Below are 20,778 nucleotides of genomic sequence, written 5' to 3' on the forward strand. Positions count from 1 at the left end.
ATGAAATTATTCATAGTTCAAAATATTATAACTTTCTCAGATTTATAAATCTTTGAACTAAAATCTTTAGTTTTATGATGTCGTGAGCACGTTTAATATTATTAGTTACTCAAATTTGCTCCTGAAATATCGTTTTTCGGGTGTAATAATTGCCATATAAGTATCAATCGAACTAAAATGTTGTGTTAAATTTCACTGTTTGTTTTTTTTTTGCTAAATTTTTTTTATAAAAAAACAGTAATTACATGTCCCAGTTTACCACCGCAAATGGAGGCTGCATAAACGGGGCGTGCTTACACAGAAAAAAAGTTGAATTTTGGGATATTGAAAATTTGGTAGGTTGAATATTACCTTTTTATTTGTGTAATATTACATAAAAAATGTGTAAAAATGTGAACCTGATGAATATTCATCAAAAACTGATGAAAATTCATCATTTTTTGGGGTAAAATTTATCATTTATTTTGCCACAAAATCTGTCACCATTTCCTGATGAATATTACCATATTTTTTTTTCTTTGTAGTTGAAGCAACGAGCTTATGGGATTTGGGCTAAATGGGAGACATGGCATACAAATCTTTGAGAAATCAGTAAAAGTTTAATACATTACCGAATATTTTTAATTTGATAATGGCTTTTCATTGAGAAAAAAAAATACATGAATATTTCACAAAATACGTGTTTTTCTATATTTTGGAAATGCAATACAGTGAAACCACTTTTTACGCGGTGCGTTACGTTTTTCAAATTTGTCGATTTCTCTGGAACGACGAATTATTTTTGCAATCTATTAAAAGAAATTTGTAGGTTTTGTTCAGATCAACAAAACACTTTTTGAAGCTTGCAAAAATATTGTATGGTTTTAGAGAAATCGACAAAATAAAAAAAGCGTAACGCCACCGCGTAAAAAGAGGTTTCTCTGTATTTGAGGCACAAACTAAGTTTTGTTAAAATATTGAGCATTGAAGAAATGCTATAACTATCAATATGCATCGAAATTCTCGACCAAATATTACAAAATGATGAAATTTTGGTATTTTTCCGAAAAAAATCCGATTATTTGATGCCCACATTACCAACATTCAAAATTTAGGTCTTATTTTTAAATTACGTAGTTTTCATAATTTGATACAAATATGGGTTTCAGGCGTGGCGAAATTTTGTGTAGGTTTTTTTTCATTAAATACCACATTTTTTAAATAAAATCAATCAAAGTTTTAAGATTGCATTATGAGTATTCAACGACGTAAAACTATATACTTTAAATTCGGTATTTTGTGAAAATTTGACCATTTGCAATTATTTACTCATAATTCCTTATTGTGAAATGTTTAGTTCTATTCAAAAAAATCTATATTTTGTGATAATTTGATTATTTTCCATAAAAAAAAACAAATGTTTACAAATATTGACAAATTTTGTAATTTTGAGTATTTAAATGAAATATTTGGAGTCTCTGGAGTCCCTTCACAATGGCCTAAACAATCAGAGGGCAATAAAAATTATTAATGTCAAACATATTTTTTTTTTGAAAAATAAACATGTCAAATAGTTTGTTAACTTTATTTCGTTTATCAATTAATCAAAAGTTTTTTATTTAATTATTAAATTTTGAATTTTTGGACCGCAGCTTGGAAAAAGACGTGAAACATCAAAAATAAAATACATGCTTTATTTTATGATATTTGGTAAATTTGTTATAGTACCATAACTTTAATAATTTGTAAAGCATTTTTTGACACCTTTAGCGTGAAAAGTTTGAAAATTTTGGCTTGATTTGTTTTTCTTCCCTCCAACCTCGATCAGATTTAGGGGACAAAAATTTAAAAAATAAAATTTGTTCTGGTCTTGTAAACTTGCTACATTATAATAAATAATTGTTTTAGTAAAAGATTTGAAAGTCTGTGATGAGTTTGTTTGAATGAGTCTCTTACCTAAGAGGTTACTTCTAACGTTCCAACGATGTTTTTTTATTTTAAAGTTATAAAAAAAACATCCTTTAAATTTCAAGAAATTAAAGAATTTCTTGAAAACAAATCTTGACTTGCTGAATATAAAGTTTTTTGAACCTAAATTGTTATTCACCTCTAAAAATTTGATTTGAAAAGTACAGATCAAACCTTTTAATTTAGAGTTATTGGAAAATTACCTGAAAAAAAGGATTTGTTGGCAAACAAAGAGATTTTTCCAATTATTTGCAATGAGTTTATTTATTTCATAAATCAAACATAATTACAATTTTTTTAAACATTTTCCCGAAATGAAATGCTTTGAATTGCAGAATATTGTTTTGTAAATTACTTTAAAAAAATACTTGAAACAACAATATTTTTAAGCTATAATTTGTCTGAGTAAATAGTTTTTTGTAATGCTAAGATATTCAACGAAATCCGAAAAAACTCCGTGCATTTTTGTCGTGCTATCCCGAGCAGACGGAAATAACTTGAGAAGGTCAGTTTTTGATATTGTGAGAAGATCGAAATATGTTATTGGGATGATCGGATTAGTTGTTAAAATAACAAAAATCAATAAAGATTTGTCCGAAGAATAACTTAAACTGTTATTATGTTGTTATTGCAATAACAAACCAATAACACAGAAGGAATCATGAAGGAATAACAAGATTTGTTATTTTGTGCGGAGAGCTGGAGCAGCATAATAACAAAAAATGATATTGAACTGGTATGTCTCCATAACAAAAAAAGTTATTGTTTTGGTTTATTTGTAATTTGCAAATAAACTTGCAGTTTCCATAACTCCTCTGTACTAGTCAGGGCTGCAGAGTCGGGTACCTCCAAGCGACTTTGAAGACAACTCCGACTCTGGATGCAGGATATGACGTCAACGACGACTTCAGCTCTCCAAAAATACCCGACTTCACAGATTCCGACTCCAAGTAAAAGTTGCTGAAAATTTGCTGAATCCGATACAGTCTCCGAGGTCTCACTTCAGCTCGAACTTCAACGTCAGCTCCGACTTCCTGGCTCTGTGAAAATAATAACAGTTTTTGTTATTCACACTTCAAAAATTCTCAATAAATAAATCAATTCCGTTAGGGAGTATAACAAAATTTAAAAAAAAAGAACTCTCAAAAGTTAATTTTATCGGATTAATTTTAGCTTGAAACCCCATTTCATGGTGAAATAAATGACCCCGATGAAATTGGTCAAAATTATTTCATAGTTCTAGCCAATTTTAGTAAAATCCCTTAGGGGGTATATCAAATAATTGAAAAAATCAACTTTCAAAATTTCAACTTTTTAGAATAACTTTAGCTTAAGGGCCCCATTTCATGGCCAAAATAATGACCCTGACGAAATTGGTCAAAATTATCCCATAGTTCTAACCATTTTAAACAAAGTCCTTTAGGGGGTATATAAAAGAATTAAAAAAAACAACTTTCAAAATTTCAACTTTTTAGAATAATTTTAGCTTAAGGACCCCATTTGATGGCCAAAATAATGACCCTGACGAAATTGGTCAAAATTATTCCATAGTGTTAGTGTTATTAAACATTTTCAATATAATATCTTTTCAATACCAAATTTTGTTATTTTATCAGAAACTGTTATTGACACATTCCGCCGTGACGTTGCAACGCTTTGACTTTTCTTTTTTCAGTATTTCGGCTGTAACTCAAAAAATACTTAAAAAAGGTATATGTTATTACAGATTCGGAAAGGGCATTAAATTTCCTATAAGAAGCAGTGTTGAAATATTATTTTAGGCAAATATTTTATTTTTGAGAGGGGAATATGTAGCGTGACGTTGCAACGCGTGACTTTTTCTCAATCCGGACCCAATTTATGTTTTGCCATTAACTCTGCTCTGTTAAACGGCAAATTTTGAGTTCTTCTTCCATTTTAAATGGAAATGGCTAACAAATCGAATGCAATCATTAGTTTTTCGAAAAAATCAAACCTCGATTTTTAAAGACCACTTACATTTCGTGACGTTGCAACGCTCTGTTTTTGAAAACAGGGTTTTTCGTTGCGTTGCAACGTCACGAAATTTTAGTTTCAAAATAAATCATAGTTTTTGTTAGCTTGAACAACTTTAGGTTGAGATTTTATTATAAGACATTAATACACAGTACAAGGACATGTGAATTGACTGGCCCGCCCATGTAAGACCCCCTCCCCCCCTCCCCCCCTACCGCTTTCACAGTAGCAGTACGATTTACGCAGTTTTCCAATGCGTTTCAAAGTAAAAATAAATATTTGTATTATTCCATTATCACGAAGGACCCCCCCCCCTCTCCCCTTCACTAACCATGTAATGGGACGTCCAAGAATTACGTAACGGGGTAATACCAAGGGGGGGGGGTCCAAGATTTATACAAAAAAAATTATCGGAAATGTATTACCAGGGGGTGGAGGGGGTCTAAAAATATACATGTTTTGTTACGTAATGCAAGAACGCTCCCTTAATATTTTAATGGTTTTGAGCAATTTACAAAACACGTGGATGTTTTAGAAGGGAGGAAAGGAGCTTCAAGTTTTCAGGATGGCTGAAATTTATGAATAAAGTGCCCATATCGTTTATTGATGGCCCCTTAGGGGTGATCTGCAAACAACGTTACTTATTTTGTTGACTTTTGTGTTTTTTTAATAAAATTTGAGAAAATAATAAAACTGTTTACCTGCGCAACATAACATATTTAATTGCGAACAACTAAACGATGCATACAACTAATTTAGGTAAGGGTTCGTCCAACAACAAAGTGACAAAAGTTTGTAAAAAAAACAATCGAATCACGTGATTTTTATTGTTTAGTGAATTTTATTGTAATTTGGCCTAGGTAAGGGTGTGGGATAAAAAAAATCGTTTCGTTGATTGAGAATGAACCCTCACGTAAATCAGTTTATCATAAAGGGGCCATTCAGTTACCACGTGATTACTTTTAAGAAAGTTTTAGAATTTTTACCTCTGGTCTATCGGTCTCTTTTGATTTGTTCAACAAGTTTCATAAAATATCTACTTTTATTCGAGTTGCATACAAACTTAAGTAACGGAATTTGTAAATGACCCATGTACAATTCTTCTGTAAATATGCTCGGAATCATTATATAAAAAATATATAATATTTAGTATCCTTTTATTTTCAAAAACCAACTACGCATACACCTTTTTTGCCATGTGACTAATATGATTTAAAATTTCGTGACGTTGCAACGCAAACTTAAACCTGTTGTAACTTTGGATCTAGACAACCAATTAAGTCGCTCTAGGTTGCATTTGAAAGCTCTTTCCAAATACAAAGAGCATCCAAAATATCAAAATGATTGAATGTTTAGTTTTCTGTTGGCATAAACAACTGTCCCTTTTTCGTGACGTTGCAACGCAATAAAATGGTAAACTTACACTAGTTTGAAAAAATACTTAACTTAAGAAAAACTGCAAATCCATAACATTTCCGTTTAGTACATCTAAAAACCTACAAAATGCAATCAAAAGAATAATTTTTGGATTTTATTTCGCTGAAAACCAGGAGTTTTTAGAAAAATGTTTTAATACGATGATTTTATCACGAATTGATGCATAACTCAACCAACTTGTACAAAATTATATTCAAATGATCAATTAATGAAAACCATGATTTTTGAAGCTTTAAGTAGTCTAGAATCGAGGAAAAATATCCAAATAGCTCATACACGCTTTTCAAAAATTCATCCCAAGGTGTACATTGCCGGAGAATGTGTTTATTATTTTTTCTTCTTGAAGTTGAACTTCAGGATAAAATAATAACACTTTTTGTTATTTTAACAGGATTTGTTATTGAAATATTATTGATTTTGTTAATACCGTCTGCCCGGGTATCTTGTCACTCCCTGAGAATTGATGTTAGTGCGACAACTGGCCAAAAGAATTTCTGGTCAGAAAAATAAAAAAAGATAAAAAATAAATTGTATGCCACGCCCAGTGAAAGGACCTCGCATTCGTGATCAGGGACATAAGTTAGGACAAAGTTTCACGTAAATCGAAGATGGGTCAGGGCATTTTTTCCCGATTTCGTGTGAGTTGGTCAGAATCACACAGAAATGAAAAAAAAAGTGCAGATGATCACTTTGAATTCGAGATGTTGACGAATGACTTGAAAAAATCTGGTATTTCCTGGATAAATAAACACTAAATTACTATTTATGAATGGTTATATGTACTCCAATTGTACTCGACAAATTAAAGCAAGTCTTAAACATACTACTTCACCACTACACTGTGGGGCTAACTTTTTGAATCGTAACGCATACATCACGGAAATTAGGAATTTAATGAAGTTTCTTATTTGGTTAGCATTGTTGCGATTAGTGAAATTTATTTCACTTTTAATTTATTCACTAACTGAAAGACAAACTTAACAGATTTTGATCGAAAATGTATGTGTTTTTTCTTCTTATTTTCATTTGGCTTTACAAAATTGTTCATAGGAATTGGTAACTATCAAAAATCTAATCACTTAAAATTCACACAAGCCAACAACAAAAATGACTGCATATTCTTAATTTATAAGGAAGGAAGAATGTAAATATATTCACGAGTAATTTGAATTCTTCCATAGAATATTAGGAAAGGTCTTCCCCGTGAATTAAAAATGTGCAGGAAAAATGTTGGTTAGTGTAAATTTATAATCAAAATATCGGTGTTGAGTAATTTATCTACTGCTAGTGCTTTTGTTTATTGAAATGTTATATGAATGAATAACAACAAATTCCATCTACCTTTTCCCAGGAAATCGACAACGATTGCTGTGCCATCTGCATCGAGCCCTACAAGGTTACGGACGTGATACGCGTTCTTCCCTGCAAGTAAGTTCCCCGCAATATCATTCTAGCTCAGAACCAAGTTACTAACACTTCTTCTTCCCTCCCCAAATCTCCAACAGACACGAGTTCCACAAGGCCTGCATCGACCCGTGGCTGCTGGAGCACCGCACCTGTCCGATGTGCAAGATGGACATCCTCAAGCACTACGGCTTTGTGGTGGGTTCCCCGCACGGCGGTTCCTCCGCCTCGTCCTCGTCCTCGTCCGCCATCCACGCCCAGAACCACCACCACCACAACCACAATCGCGCTACTAGCAATTCCACGATCATCGCGGACTACTTTAGCGTCGCGACGCCACCCCCGCCAGCCCCACCCAACAGCACGATGACGTCGTCGACGACGGTTGTCGAGCTCGGTGGCAGTGCTGCCAGTGCTGCCAGTGAGGGCGGAGTTGGTGGGGGTGGTGGCGTTGCTGGCCAAGGGTCGTCCGGTAGCAGCCAGAACAATAGTAGCGCTAGCCCTAGTGATCAAGATCAGATCGTTACGATCATCATCAATATCGGTAGTGGTAGTGGTAGTAGCGGTAGTAGTAACAGTGCAGCTTGTGACGCAGGTCCGTCTGGCAACACGTCGGTCGTGGGGGGAAGTGGTGCCAAGCCAAGCACCGATAGCCGGCAGATTACCGACGTTTAATGGGCTGCCGGTGTGCATGAGTTGTAAAGCCGTTTTTTTTAATTTATTCAATCTGCGACGACGACGACGACGCGAGAGTAGATCAGAACTTAATTAGCGTGTAAGGAGTGTATAGAATTACACTCGGTTGCGTTTTAAAATAGCCGAAATGATGTTTGTTTCTTAAAGTTGGTGTACAAAAATGTGGATACCTTTACTTATAATTTTATTGTATTTACAATTTGAGCAATTATCCTCGAAACCCTGAAAAACAATTTGGTTTATTTTTTTGGCTTAAGATTCAGTTTTTTTTAAATTTCAACCAATACATGAGATGAACTCATGCCAAATATGAGCCTTTTAGAACAAAGAGATGTGGGGTGAAATGGACATCATAAATTTGCTCGCATTTTCGTCAAATGTCATACAATCCATCATCATTGAATTTGAAAGGTCTTTTGGACCACTTCAAAATGCGCTATTAGATCCTTGGAATGGTTTCACTTTTTCTTTATAGAAATTGCTGTAAAAAAAATCATATTTTTAAATCACAATATTCTTTTCGCAGCAACCTAGAAAACTCACTCCTGTAGATCAAATGTTAGTATTGATCAAAAGAAGATTTTTCTTTATTTTCTTAAACGTTTTTTCATTATTATCTTACTTTGTTCTTTGTCGTATTAATCATGCCTGTAACATAAAATCATTCCCTTCTTAATGTTATTAAAATGCACATTTCGACCTTTTCAGTGATTTGTAGCTCAAAACCGTGAAATGTCTGAAATTTGGTGACAAAGGGTCTTTTGTGTAAAATTGGACGCACAATTTGATGGTGTACTCAAAATTCCGAAAAAAATTATCAAACAAGTTAAAATTGTTTTTTTTTTTTTAATCGCTGCCATTTATGGTTACTAAACTGACTAAAACGAGAAAATTCATAAATTCCGCAATCTTAGATTACAGAAAAGAAGAAAATTTTGGAGCATTTTTGGAGACCCACAATTTGAAAAAAATTAATGTTCGTGATTCGATTGCCCGCATTGAAATTTTTCAAGATCTTTGTTGAATCGGGTACGAACTGTATTTAAATTTTTTAATTCCTCAGATTTTTGAGTTTTCAATTTTCGAATGTTTAGATATTAAGATCCTTTTTAATTTTGGTGTTTTTTCTACTTCTTGATTTAAATTTTGGAATTTTTCCTTTTTTTAATTTTTGAATCTTTGTTTTTTTTTTTATTTTAAAGTTAAATTCTTTGGTTGTATGGTTGTACAACCAACGAAATACAACCAAAGAATTTAACTTTAAAATAAAAAAAAAAAACAAAAAATTCAAAAATTAAAAAAGGAAAAATAAAAAATCTGAATCAAGAAATTTAAAAAAAAAATACCGAAATCAAAAAGGATCTTAAAATACAGTCCAGACTGGATTATCCGAGGTTAAGATTATCCGAAGGTTTGTTTGGGACTTTGGACAATCGATTCATGAACAAAAAAAATATATATAAAATTATCTTACTTTTGACATCATTTTAGTCACATTTTAATAGTCAATTGCCTTTTAAATTAAAACATATTTTTTTCTTGAAATATTTCATCACCGCCATTTTAGCCGGCATATTTAACCTAAAAATTTTAAATCACTTTCATACTTGGACTTAAAAAGCTCGTCAGACAATAGGCAAAGAATAAAATATTTTTTTCATGATTCGATTATCTAAAGTGAAAAAAAATTGTACTTCCAGAATATTAGTTTTTTCTAATTTTTGATATTAAAATGTTTAAATTTTGTATTTTTTTGTCTTGAATTTTAAGTTTTTTACATTGTTTTACATTTTATACATTCGTGCATTCGCCTCTTCAAGGTGGAGGTATTGCCTTTTTTCTGCTGCTTTTTTTTTTCAAATACTTCGGAATTTATAAATTCCAAATCAATGATTTTGTTTTTTTTAATCATTGGGATTTTAAAATTTGAATTCCTCAATTTTTGAACTTAAGAGTTTGTAAAATTCTTACCTCTTGAATTTATAAATTCTTCTATTTTTGATTATTAAATTATTAAAAATAGCATTATCAAAAATACCTATGAAAGATTATAATTTTTATCATTTATTTTTGATTTTTAATTTGGAGCTTATAAATTTTTGAATTTTTGAATGTTAGATTTTTTTGCCATAAATAGAAATGATTATTGTTGTTGTTATTCCTTCTGTTTTGCCTTATACAAAAACGTTTCTTAATCCACCATTAAGTGGGTGGTGCCTTCCTCGCATTTACAAAGTAATAATGAAAATAAGTTTATGAAAAAATATATACCTGATACAGACTTTTCCAGAAAACATGCAGACTCTCATTTGAAGCAATGTGGCAACCGGGCGTTTCGCATCTGGCGCGACTCTCGCACGTAAACAAAAAGACCCGGCCTTTTGAGGTTAGGCAAAAAATCACCCTTTTTTGTAACTACAAAAATCTTTTTCTTGGCATAACTTTTTAAATACTCAACTAAACAGAACAAAATTTAATAGGGTCTTAGGGGACCCCAAAACGAACAGAATAAGGCGGATCCGGCCAAAATCGGTTCAGGTTCATGTCTACACACATCCCCACAGACATTTGTTCAGAATTTGATTATGAGCCGATAGGTATACGTGAAGGTATATCTAGGAGTCGTATTTAAGAAGTTCATTTTTCGAGTGATTTTATAGCCTTGCCTCAGTGAGGTGAGGAAGGCAAAAACATTATCGGTCCTTTTATTTTCCGCTATTTGAGACTTTTGTATAATTGTTGTTGTCCATTTGTATGAAATATTCTTTTAAACTTATTATTTGGCGAAATGTTTAAACGATCCTTCTGAGGAATTATTATGTTTATGTTTTTGCAATTGGCATCCAGCATCTCTGTAATTGAATATTGTTTATCAAAAAAGGACTTTAAGTTGTTAAAAGAATTATTAAATTTCTAAGACAAGTTATGTTATTTTTAAATATGTTCAATACTTAAAATAAAACGAGTAAAACATGTTAAAAATGACTCTCAACGCAGGAAAATGCATCTTAAATTGTTTCAGTTAATTAGACTTAATTTTGAATTCAAAATTTTAAGGTTATAGGAAAAATATTTCAAATATATTTTTTAATATTTTGTTGCATGGTTTTAAATTTTTTTTATAGAATTCTTTTTTGAAATGGTTACACCAATAAAAAATTAGCTTTTAGAAACAAATCTCATTTTATTTTTTTAAACGCAATCGAGTGCAACCCCCCTGCTTAGGGTAGAGGAATTTCGCTAGCCCGCGCGAGATTACTAGAGTGATCACGCGAGCCGCAAATTCTTTTGTAAATAGTTCAGCAGCGTTAGAGTTTAGAGAGACTTTTGTGTTTTTTTCTGTTCCGGCGGGCAGCCTAGCAGTTCCCACGCCGCAATATTGCAGTTCTGAACTCTGCCACACAAATGTGTGGGTACATGGAGTGAGATTGGGCCCTGCATTATTATAGTTGGTAGCAAGAGAAACGTCGTGTGAAACGTTTTGTTTGACTTTTTTTTTATTACGATTGAAATGAGAAGTAGATCAAACTGAACACAGTTACACTTAAAAAAACGCACACGCAGATAGAAAAATATACAATGATAGCGACGACTGCCATGAGGAGATGAATGTGAATGTTTGAGAAGATTTTCCAGACTTAAAATCAGCAAAAAATAGTTCTGTTTTCAAAATTGGTACTTCAAACGATTCGCATTCACAGCCAGTGCCATTTAAATAAGCTCCGATGTGCTCAATCAACGAACTAACTAAAGAGTGCAAAGCCAATTAGATCCTCCCGTTTTTAAGAAAATTGTGTAAGGTTGAACTTCGTCCGTTGTTTTCAAATCAAATTTCATCAAAAGGCCAACAGATGCAAACCTTTTCTAAAATCAAACATCCACAATTTAACGGTCAATTCGAACTATCGGAAACTCACCACGAAATTTGTTAATTCACCACAGCTTGTTTACAAGCGTAAATGAAAGTTGCTTGAAATTATATGTACCTATTTCTAGCGGTTCGCGTGTTCACAACTAGGTGACTCTTATAAGGAGCGATTTTTGTCACTTCTCACTAGAGACATCTAGTTGTGAACGTGCGCCTCACTCAATGTGATTGATAGTATGAGTGCATACACTTTAATCCAGCTGTCATCCCCGTGTAAAATGAGTAGCGGTGAATTCAAATTTGCCGTGGTTAGTTGCCAATTATTCATATTGAATTAATAGGATTTAAATAAAAATTTTAAGTCTGTTTGACTGGGATTTATGATTTTCATCACTAGAGCCATCTAGCTGTGGACTTGCACACTGCAGGAAATGTGTGTTAAAAAACAGTTTCAAGCAACTGTGAAACGTGTAATGAATTTTAAGTTGCGTGCAGGGCAAGGTAGCCAGATTTCCAGAAACATCTAAAAATTGCATTTTTTTTTGTTTCTTTTTTTAATTGATATTATTAATTCAGCCAGTTATAAATATTAATTCAGCCAGTTATAAATTCATTTAAATTTTTTTTTTTCTCAGATTTGGATGTTAAACCTTCAAGTTTTCAAATTCAATAGTTTTCAATGGTTTTCAGAACTAACTTATATAATCTAATATTGGACATGTTCTCAATCAATAAACCTTTCAAATAACAAAAAACTGGAAATTTCTAAAAAAAATGCTCCAAATGCTAACATATCTAAGAATTAATTATCAAAATTATGAATGTTTTACATCTTTTTTCAAATTGTGGTTACAAAACTATAACTTTTAATAAGCTAAACAGTGTCCACCGTTTTTACAAAACTATGAAATCATTTTCTAATTTTGTTGTTTATCAGCAAATTCATTCAATCATGCATCGATTTGAATACAATAGACGAAGTGATCACCTGAAAGCGAAATGCAAACCTGTGAGATTGCATCATCCTGAACAAACCCCATAATTAGTCGCACACTTACACAAAAACAACACCACCACCACCCCCGTCAGTTAGCAGATAGCAGTCATCGTTCGTCGTGTGTATTGTTTCCGTTTTCGTGGCATAGTTTAGCTTAATAAATATGTGGCAACAAATACAAACAAACAAAGTTTAAACCCTACTTAGTCGATATAGGAACGGTTGATTAACAAGTTATAAACGTAAGCTTCTGTGATAAAAGTGAGACATATTTAAAGAAAAAGAGGAGGTTAAGCGAGTGCTTACTACTACTACTACTACTACTATTACTACTATTACTAGCTAGGATCTACTACAAATACTGCAAATATTTAAACGTCAGAAATTTGTCCACTTTCTGACCGAAAAAAAAACTAAAGTTCTTCCGAACCCCCAAACTTGCAACAAATTTACTTAGTAATGTTTCGTTTGTCTGAAAAGAAGGTTGATTTCACTTAAGGTTAAGCTTTGCGCACAGGTGGGCCTTAAACCAGCTGTCAAACGCTGGGCAGTGTTGCGCGCGTCAAGTCAAAACAAAGCAAGCAACAGTTTCAGTAGCGATCGTGCAATGTGTAGCCCACTCCCGCAAACGTTTATTATTTTGTCTGTGCTAGTAGAAAGAGAACAAAATAAGGAGAAAAAAAACATAAAATAAAAATCACAATATTTTTATATAAACTGTAGCGAATCCACTTTTCTTCCCGTTTATCCTTTTTCCCCTTTAAAACATCTGTTTCTGTTTGCCCCCCACCTCTTCTTTGTTGCTAGCAGCAATTTCGTATTTTAGGTGCTTTTACCCTACTTTGCATGTGACAACGCTCTTGCTTAGAATGTGTATCGCGCGACAATCACGGTTCGGGTCCTGGCTAAATGGTATGTTGCGCCTTTCGTCGTCGCGTCGCTCGTGCAACATCGCACCCGCTTCTTTTCCGTTTTTTCTAAATTTTGCACTGATTAAAATTAATCGCACTGAAGTAATTCGGAAAACGCCACGAAATTTCGTTTCGGGACAGTGAAAAAACGTGAATGTGCGTGATTGGAAGAACAACAGCAAAATTTTACGTTTACTGTAGTGTAGTTATGAGAATCTTCAAAAAGTGATAATTTCAGTTCTAGTTCAGTTCGATTATCTTCCCAGTAGTGTAAGTTAATATTTCTGTTTGCTTTTTTTTCTGTATTGTTACTAATAAGTTTTCCCATTTTTTTCTTCATTATCACTTGATTTGAGTGCTAACATATTCTTTCACATGCATGGTATATGATAATGGTAGTAACTAACACATCCAATGAAAATGATTATACTAAGCCCACACAAAAATTCACTTCAGTTAGTAAATGTTTGTTGGCTTGTGTAATTAATCAGGCAATCAACAACTCGTTTTAGATTACGAAAATAAAAATTATGTCGTGGTTTGATCTCTCAAAGCTAAAAATATACTGTGAATAAAAGTGGCTTGATGGATTTTTCAAGTTAAAAAATCTTTATAAAAAAAACGAAACTATTGGCACTACGCCCCCCGGGGCATGGCCTTCCTCTTACGTGGGATTTCTGCTCCAGCGCCTCTGACGAGATAGGAGAAACCGGGACCGACGTTTTACTTCACCATCCGATAGAAGCTCAGTGGATAAGGCGGGAATCGAACCCGCGTCTCATGGCATCATCGGGATCGGCAGCCGAAGCCGCTACCCCTGCGCCACGAGACCCACAAAAAATCTTTATTTAAATGTTAAATAAATCAAATAATCTTGAATTCAATAAAAGGTCTCACTAAAATTTTATAGAATGAAAGACGATATTCAATATTGCAACATTTTTTGCTTTATTTGATTTATTCAAATATATCATAAAACATGCCTTTAAACACAATATATTTTTTTCGTTTTCGAAGAATTCTAGCGAAACAATGTAAATGGTCCAATCTGAGTTCATAAACAAAGGGTGTATTCTACTCACTCACTATAAACTTCCACTGGCGTAAGCAGAAATACTCTATGTTTACATACTAATTTTGATTGTTTAGCTAGAATTAGAAAAGATTGACAAGTCAAAGCATTTCGATTTTAATTTAAAAATTATGTTGTTTTGTGCAAAATGTTTCCGGAACTTGTAAAAATAGTTTAAACGTTTAATTTTAGAATCAATACAAAAAATCGGATATTTTTTTAATTTTTTTGTATGGGAGATAAACCCTTTCTAATCAAACACCTATCTTCGTCATATGAAGAGTTTGATGCTCGATTAAAGCTCCAAAAATACTATTTAGGATTTAAACATACCAGCAACAGCCTCAAGTAAGCACGCATAATTATGCCATTTACTGGCCAAAAAGATCAAATTTAATGCACTTTTGATCATAATTTCTAATTTCCGAGATCATATGAAATATTTCTCATCATTTTGGTGGCACACACATCCACACGCAAGATAAGAGGTTAATTGCTCAACGAAAGTCGCCATCAATATCTTTTCACTTGCGCTAACGATTTCAAAGCGCTTAAGATATAAAATTACTTCCAACTACCGGTAACATGTTCTTTCGCACATTAGTTAGTCACCACTTGAAAAATAAACCCGAAACATGTAAATAGTTAGCAAGCGCCATCCAAAAAACAAACGCGCTGAGTCTTTTGATGTTTCAATTTTGACTACCCATTCAAATCGAAGGCTGAAGAAATCCGAGCGAGAAGCGAAGGCAAATAAAGAACAAAGGGTGGCAACCAACACCACCACCCAGTCAAATCAATCCAAATTCTGAAACGGAATCTAATTAGAATCGTATACAAATTCCGTTTCAAACGCAACAACCGGTTCCAACACGGAACCAGTTGTTGCGTTTGAAAGGGAATTTAAATACGATTCTAATTAGATTCCGTTTCAGAATTCGGATTGAGTTAACGTGAAGACTTCCATCATTGTCATGATTTTTCGTTCAAAGTTAGAAATTTTGCGTCGCTTTCAATATTTTGATAAAATTCTTGCAACAAGTTGTTTAGAATAGTGCCCTACACATGCTGATTACATTTAGTAACGATTATCCCATTCCTTCTAAAGTTATGGAAATCGTCATTAATCAATGATTGCCAACTAGGACGTCAATGACTGTGCCACAAAATTATGTAAATTTTTTAAGCACAATTGATTTAGATCAAAAATTCTTTTAGTGGCTTCAAGAAGGCAACAACCGGCACACGCTGATTCCTTTTGGTGCTGAAATTAGTTAAATTGAATTTAATACAGAATATTTTAAAGTGATGATCAATTTTCTTCAAAAATGATCAACGGCTTCACCTTAACTGGGCAACAGCGCCTGTTGGAGTAAGCCAGTGATGCCAAGAAATTTTCTCTATAAATTGCTATTATTTCAGAATCATTAAAATTTAAAAAAAAATCTGTCAACGCGAAAAAATCACTTTTCGGAAATTTATTTTTTTTAAATGCCTGGCAAAATTAACCTCATGAAATTAACTACTGAAATCAAGAATAAAATTAATTGTGAATTTATCTTTGAAGGGTTCCCCGTCGGATTTATAATTGCATCTATCCTGTATCATTTTGATATGATTTAGAATAGTTTCGTTTCAAGTCTCATTAAATGAATTCAAGCTATTAGAAAAATACATTGGTGTAACTTGAATATATTTCAGAAACTGATGGTTTATCTTGAGCGTTGCAAAAGTTTTTTAACTATTTTTCAAATAAATTTTATGAACAAAATCTTATAACGTAAAGAAATAAACAGAAAACCCCTAAATTGATATTAAAATAATTTGTATTTTTATATAATTGAACTATTGTCAAATAAAAAAACATATTGGATAAATTAGCTATAAATACTTTCAATCAAAAATCTTAATCTTCTGAATATCTAAGTGATTTCAAGGTTTGTTAGTTTATTTTTTTTTCACATACAGTTAATCCTCGCATAGTGAACAGGCGTTACGCTTTGTGTTTCTTCGATCACTCTAAAACTAGACATATGGAGAGGCGAAATGTTACTCTCAAGGTTCCAATCGAACTGTCAAATCGGGGTTCCAATCGAGCAACAAGACCATGGAAGAACAAGGTCAGAATCAATTTAAAATAATTTTAGGCAGAAAAATGAGATTAACATTTACAAACATTGTAAAACTGTTGTTTTTATTAAAATTATAGTTTTTGTTAAGTTTGTGCAAGTTCGGTACAAGAAACGTGCCAGCACCAAAAAACTACTATAAGTTTTTCAACCTTAAATTTGAATGACTTTGGGTGTTTAGAATTTATCCCAGAACATTTCATTTCCCTATGTAGGTCCCTATCTAAAACGACATAACATTTTTACAATGTTTTTGAAGCTTATTGTAGATTAGAACAAAACGAACAAATTGCTTCAAAAATACTGCAAAAAAAATGTGTCGTCATTGAGAAATCGAAAAAACACAAAGCGTAACGCCTGCGCATTATGCGAGGTTTAACTGTATTCTCATCAACAGAAATTTCAGTAATCAATTCAGCAATTTAAATGTTACTGAAGGAGGTATTTGACTTTGACAAACAAACTCGCACTCGCATTTTCCAAACTCGTAAACTTGTTTGTGGCTGTCGTTTCTGCAAACAAATGTAAACAAAACAAAGAAAGCAGGCAAACTTTCAAACTGTCAAAAAGTGCGAGTTTGTTTGTTTGTTTGTTTGTCCTAGTCTAATACCTCCTTCAGTTAATTAATGTTTGTTCTGCTGAAAATTCAGTAATATATATTTTATAAAGTTTTATTTTGGAAGGTTGAAAATTTTAGTTTAGCCTCTTTTTTGAGTTTTTGTTAATAACATAATGTGTAAAACAGTTATATACAACAGAAACTGATGAAGTTTTCACCACTTCCTGATGTAGAATTATGCATCTTTTTTGACACAAAATCAAAAATGTAATATTACCATCAATGTTTTACTAATTTGATTTTTTGCATTCAAAAATGTTTGGAATGTTGTTATTTATACATTTATTTCTAAAATCACATTTAAAATACTTGCCTTTTAAAATTTTATTTTTACATTTTAATTTTCCTCTCCTTGATATGTAGTGACATAGCTAAAATAACTATTTTTCGCTTGAAACAAAAACAAAGTTGCTGATTTGGGTAATCCTCCAAACCTTTTAAAAAACTGCTGAACAATATTGAGACATTTGTTTTTCATTTGACTCTTACTATTGTTGCCTAAGATCACTATAATTTTTTTTAATCAAACGCAACACATTTAACAGTTGACTTCCATAGGGCAGCACTCTAACAGTAAAGTCATCAGGGGTGACATTGGGTCTGGAGAGTGAGATTGTGTAGAGATTAGATCCAACAAATATTCAAATTATTTTAATCGTTTCATGAAACATTGTGGACAAATTTATTTTTGGATACGATTCCAAAAGATCTTTTTCCTTACATCTATGAAAGGAAAAATCGTCAAAAACAATTTCAAAATATCAAAATAATCACGTTTCTTAAAACAATTTTCATTAAATTTTAATTGTTTAAGGTGAAATGTCTTCCTGAAATTTTTAAAACACGGTACAGACCTGATTATCGGAAGCCTCGATTATCCGAAGTAAAATTTTTCCAAAGCCTTCGGACAATCAAGCCTGGACTGCAATTCATATAAAAATGGAATTTGATCGTTGGTTACATTAAAATAATTCGAATGCACAAAAAAGCTATCAGTTTCTAAAATAATTTAATAAATAGTGGCATGGATTGGAGAAAATTTTAGTTTTTGTTTGGATTTTTTTGTATGTTTGAAGTTTTTAAACATTTTTTTTTATATTGAAGAACGTAGATTGTAGATTCCCATGAAATGTTTACATTCACAGAAAAAATATGGTAATATTCATCAGGAAGTGGTGATATATTTTGTGTCAAAAAATTTGTAATATTACGTCAGGAATTGGTGAATATTCATTAGTTTCTGATGAATTTTTATCAGGTTCACATTTTTACTCATTTTTTAAGTTAAATTACTCAAAAATGAGGTAATATTCAACCAACCAAAATTTCAACCTTTCAAAATAAAACTTTTTTTCTGTGTTTATTAGAATGCTTTAATAATATCAAATCTCTCTATCACTCTTTTTTATATATTTTTTTCTTCTTTTTTAGGGTAGTTCTATTCTATTCTACAACTTCCAATTATTATGTTTTGCCTTTTTGCTATTTTCAAAATAAAAAGTGATAGTTATCCTTTCCAGATTGTTTGATGGATTGTCAAATTAGTTTAATAATAGATTTTTGGCTTTAGAACGAAGCCTGTCTAGAGGCCGGTTAAAAAGTGTTGATTATTCCACATTTTCTATGGATTCCTCATAAATTATTTGACCATAACTAACAAATTCAAATCATTTCATAAACAAACAAAAAACTCATCCTTCCTCCTGCTTAAACTCCTATTGTCCAAAGTGTCGTTTTATACCATGTTTAAGATTTCAAGTTAAAAAATTTCAACGATTTTTTTCCTTTACTTTGATTTATCAGTTCACCGGTAGCCAGGAGAGCATCCTACAGCTGGACCTGGACATGGAAGAGGGTGACCTGATCGATGACCACAGCAGCACCGATGGTGGCGGCTACCAGCGTCGGCACAGCGTCAGTCCGTTGCCCCAGATTCGGGCTTCGAGTGAGAATCGGGTGAGTTGCTTGAAAGATTTCTTGAAATTTGAAGAATTTCGTCATTTGAATTATTTTCCAGATGTCCCGCAGTTCGTCGGAGTCGGACTCGGAGAACGACCGCCACCGGCACCACCACCATCACCATCACCACGTGGCCACTTCAAATCACGTGCACCATCACCACCACCACCACAGCCGGGGTCAGTCGCTGGGGGGTGGCCGTAACAGTTGCCACGGCGAAAGCAGCGTAGATTACGTCGACGAGCAGCAGCAGCAACATGATGTGGATGCGCAGGACTTGGCCGGGGTGGAATCACGCACCGAAAACGACATCTGCGTGGGCTGTTTGGCCGCGGCCTTGAACAAGAAGCAACGCAAGTTTGACGGAACCTGCTCGCAGGACGATGCCGATAGTGATGTGGGTTGCGGGTTTGAGGAAGATTTGTACAATTTTAAGTCTTAATTTTCTTCCAGACCTTCTCCCCGGAACACCAGCACGGCTCCAACAGTCTTCCGGCGACGCTCAAAAAGTACAAGGGCAACCACTCGACCGGTTCCTGTCGCGGAATGAATCCGCCGGACCACTACCACCAGCATCCGGCCCCGTCTCAGCAACAACCCGCTTCCTCCTCAAAGCCGTTCAACTTTTACAAAACCGACGGCGGCCAGATCCGGAAGGTGCGCACGCCGCTCAAGAACCTGCTGTCGCAGTCCGTGTCGGCCCCGTGCGACGACGACTGCTCGCTGACCAACATCCACCTGGGCACGGAACAGCACGAACCGTGCTCGGATCCGCCGGCCGGAATGTTGGCTGAAGTTGCGCCGCCTTCCGGAGGTCGACGCTGTTCCCTGTCGCGGACTTCGTCCTGCGACTCGACGGACCGTCGTCGGAGCCATCTTCAGCAGGAGGAGGACGACGACGACGAGGGTTCGGACGAAACGGAACCGCACAGTGACAACGATCTGATCGCCAAAGGTGGGGCTGGCCACGACGGGGAGGGTAAGAAAAAGTGATAAAAGTGATATATATTCCTAGAAGTTTAATCTAAAGTAGTGAAAAATTTAACGTTGCAGTACTGCAAATAATTAAAAAACTTTAGAACTTAGAGACAAGCGCTAAATTAACTAACAATTTTTAAGGGTTGAAAAAAACTTGTGCGTGATATAAATGTGTAACTTTCTGCTCTGACCTTTTTCGAAACAAAAGCAAAAAACGCAAAACAAAACAAGAAAGTTTAATTTTTATAGAAAACAAAAAAAAAAAAACAAACAGCAAAAACTTCCCCCCAAGTTGTTCTTCACTTCTTCCTCCGCAAATTATTTCAGGTAGTACTTATATAGTTAAGCTCAGATCAGAACTAGTAGAAAAAAAAACCTCAATTTGGTTGGTTCGCTCTCGTCAAGTGCCTCGATTAGGGATGAGGGAGGTCGAGGTCGAGAAATAAAAAAAATCAATATTTATGATATTAGCAAAAACAAAAGTAACTGATTAACTGAATTACTAGCAGCAAGACTAACACTAATCAGAGTAGCGTCGGTAACGAATTTCACTTAACTAGAGTTGATGATATTTAGATAAACTGGTACAGGCTACGAATGTGTGCTGATGAGGGAGGAAGGTATTTACTAAATTTATTTGTAGTTTGAGAGAAGAGATAAAAGCTCGGATTAGTTTTCAAAAAGCCGTAAGAGCCATTGGTAAACAAAGTCCTTTTTGCATCGGTATTCGATCTACTTACGAAAAACCAATATCAAAAATGCTCCA

The 20,778-nt window shown here is 33.7% G+C and overlaps 1 protein-coding gene across 2 annotated transcripts in view; it reads left to right on the forward strand.

Moving 5' to 3' along the window:
- Positions 1 to 20,464, forward strand: part of LOC6054184 — a 123,493-nt gene extending 103,029 nt beyond the window's left edge. Inside the window, exons 6-11 of one of the 2 annotated variants that reach the window (XM_038252177.1) lie at positions 6,430 to 6,435; positions 6,731 to 6,807; positions 6,885 to 6,981; positions 18,879 to 19,031; positions 19,093 to 19,431; positions 19,488 to 20,464. In XM_038252177.1, coding sequence (XP_038108105.1) covers positions 6,430 to 6,435; positions 6,731 to 6,807; positions 6,885 to 6,981; positions 18,879 to 19,031; positions 19,093 to 19,431; positions 19,488 to 20,027 — 1,212 coding nt within the window. In that variant the 3' untranslated portion in view covers positions 20,028 to 20,464. The remainder of the gene's footprint in view (positions 1 to 6,429; positions 6,436 to 6,730; positions 6,808 to 6,884; positions 6,982 to 18,878; positions 19,032 to 19,092; positions 19,432 to 19,487) is intronic. The other variant, XM_038252178.1, reaches the window with a different exon arrangement.
- Positions 20,465 to 20,778: the final 314 nt, after the last annotated feature.

Source organism: Culex quinquefasciatus, chromosome 2, assembly GCF_015732765.1.
Source record: "Culex quinquefasciatus strain JHB chromosome 2, VPISU_Cqui_1.0_pri_paternal, whole genome shotgun sequence".
Lineage (NCBI taxonomy): Eukaryota > Metazoa > Arthropoda > Insecta > Diptera > Culicidae > Culex > Culex quinquefasciatus.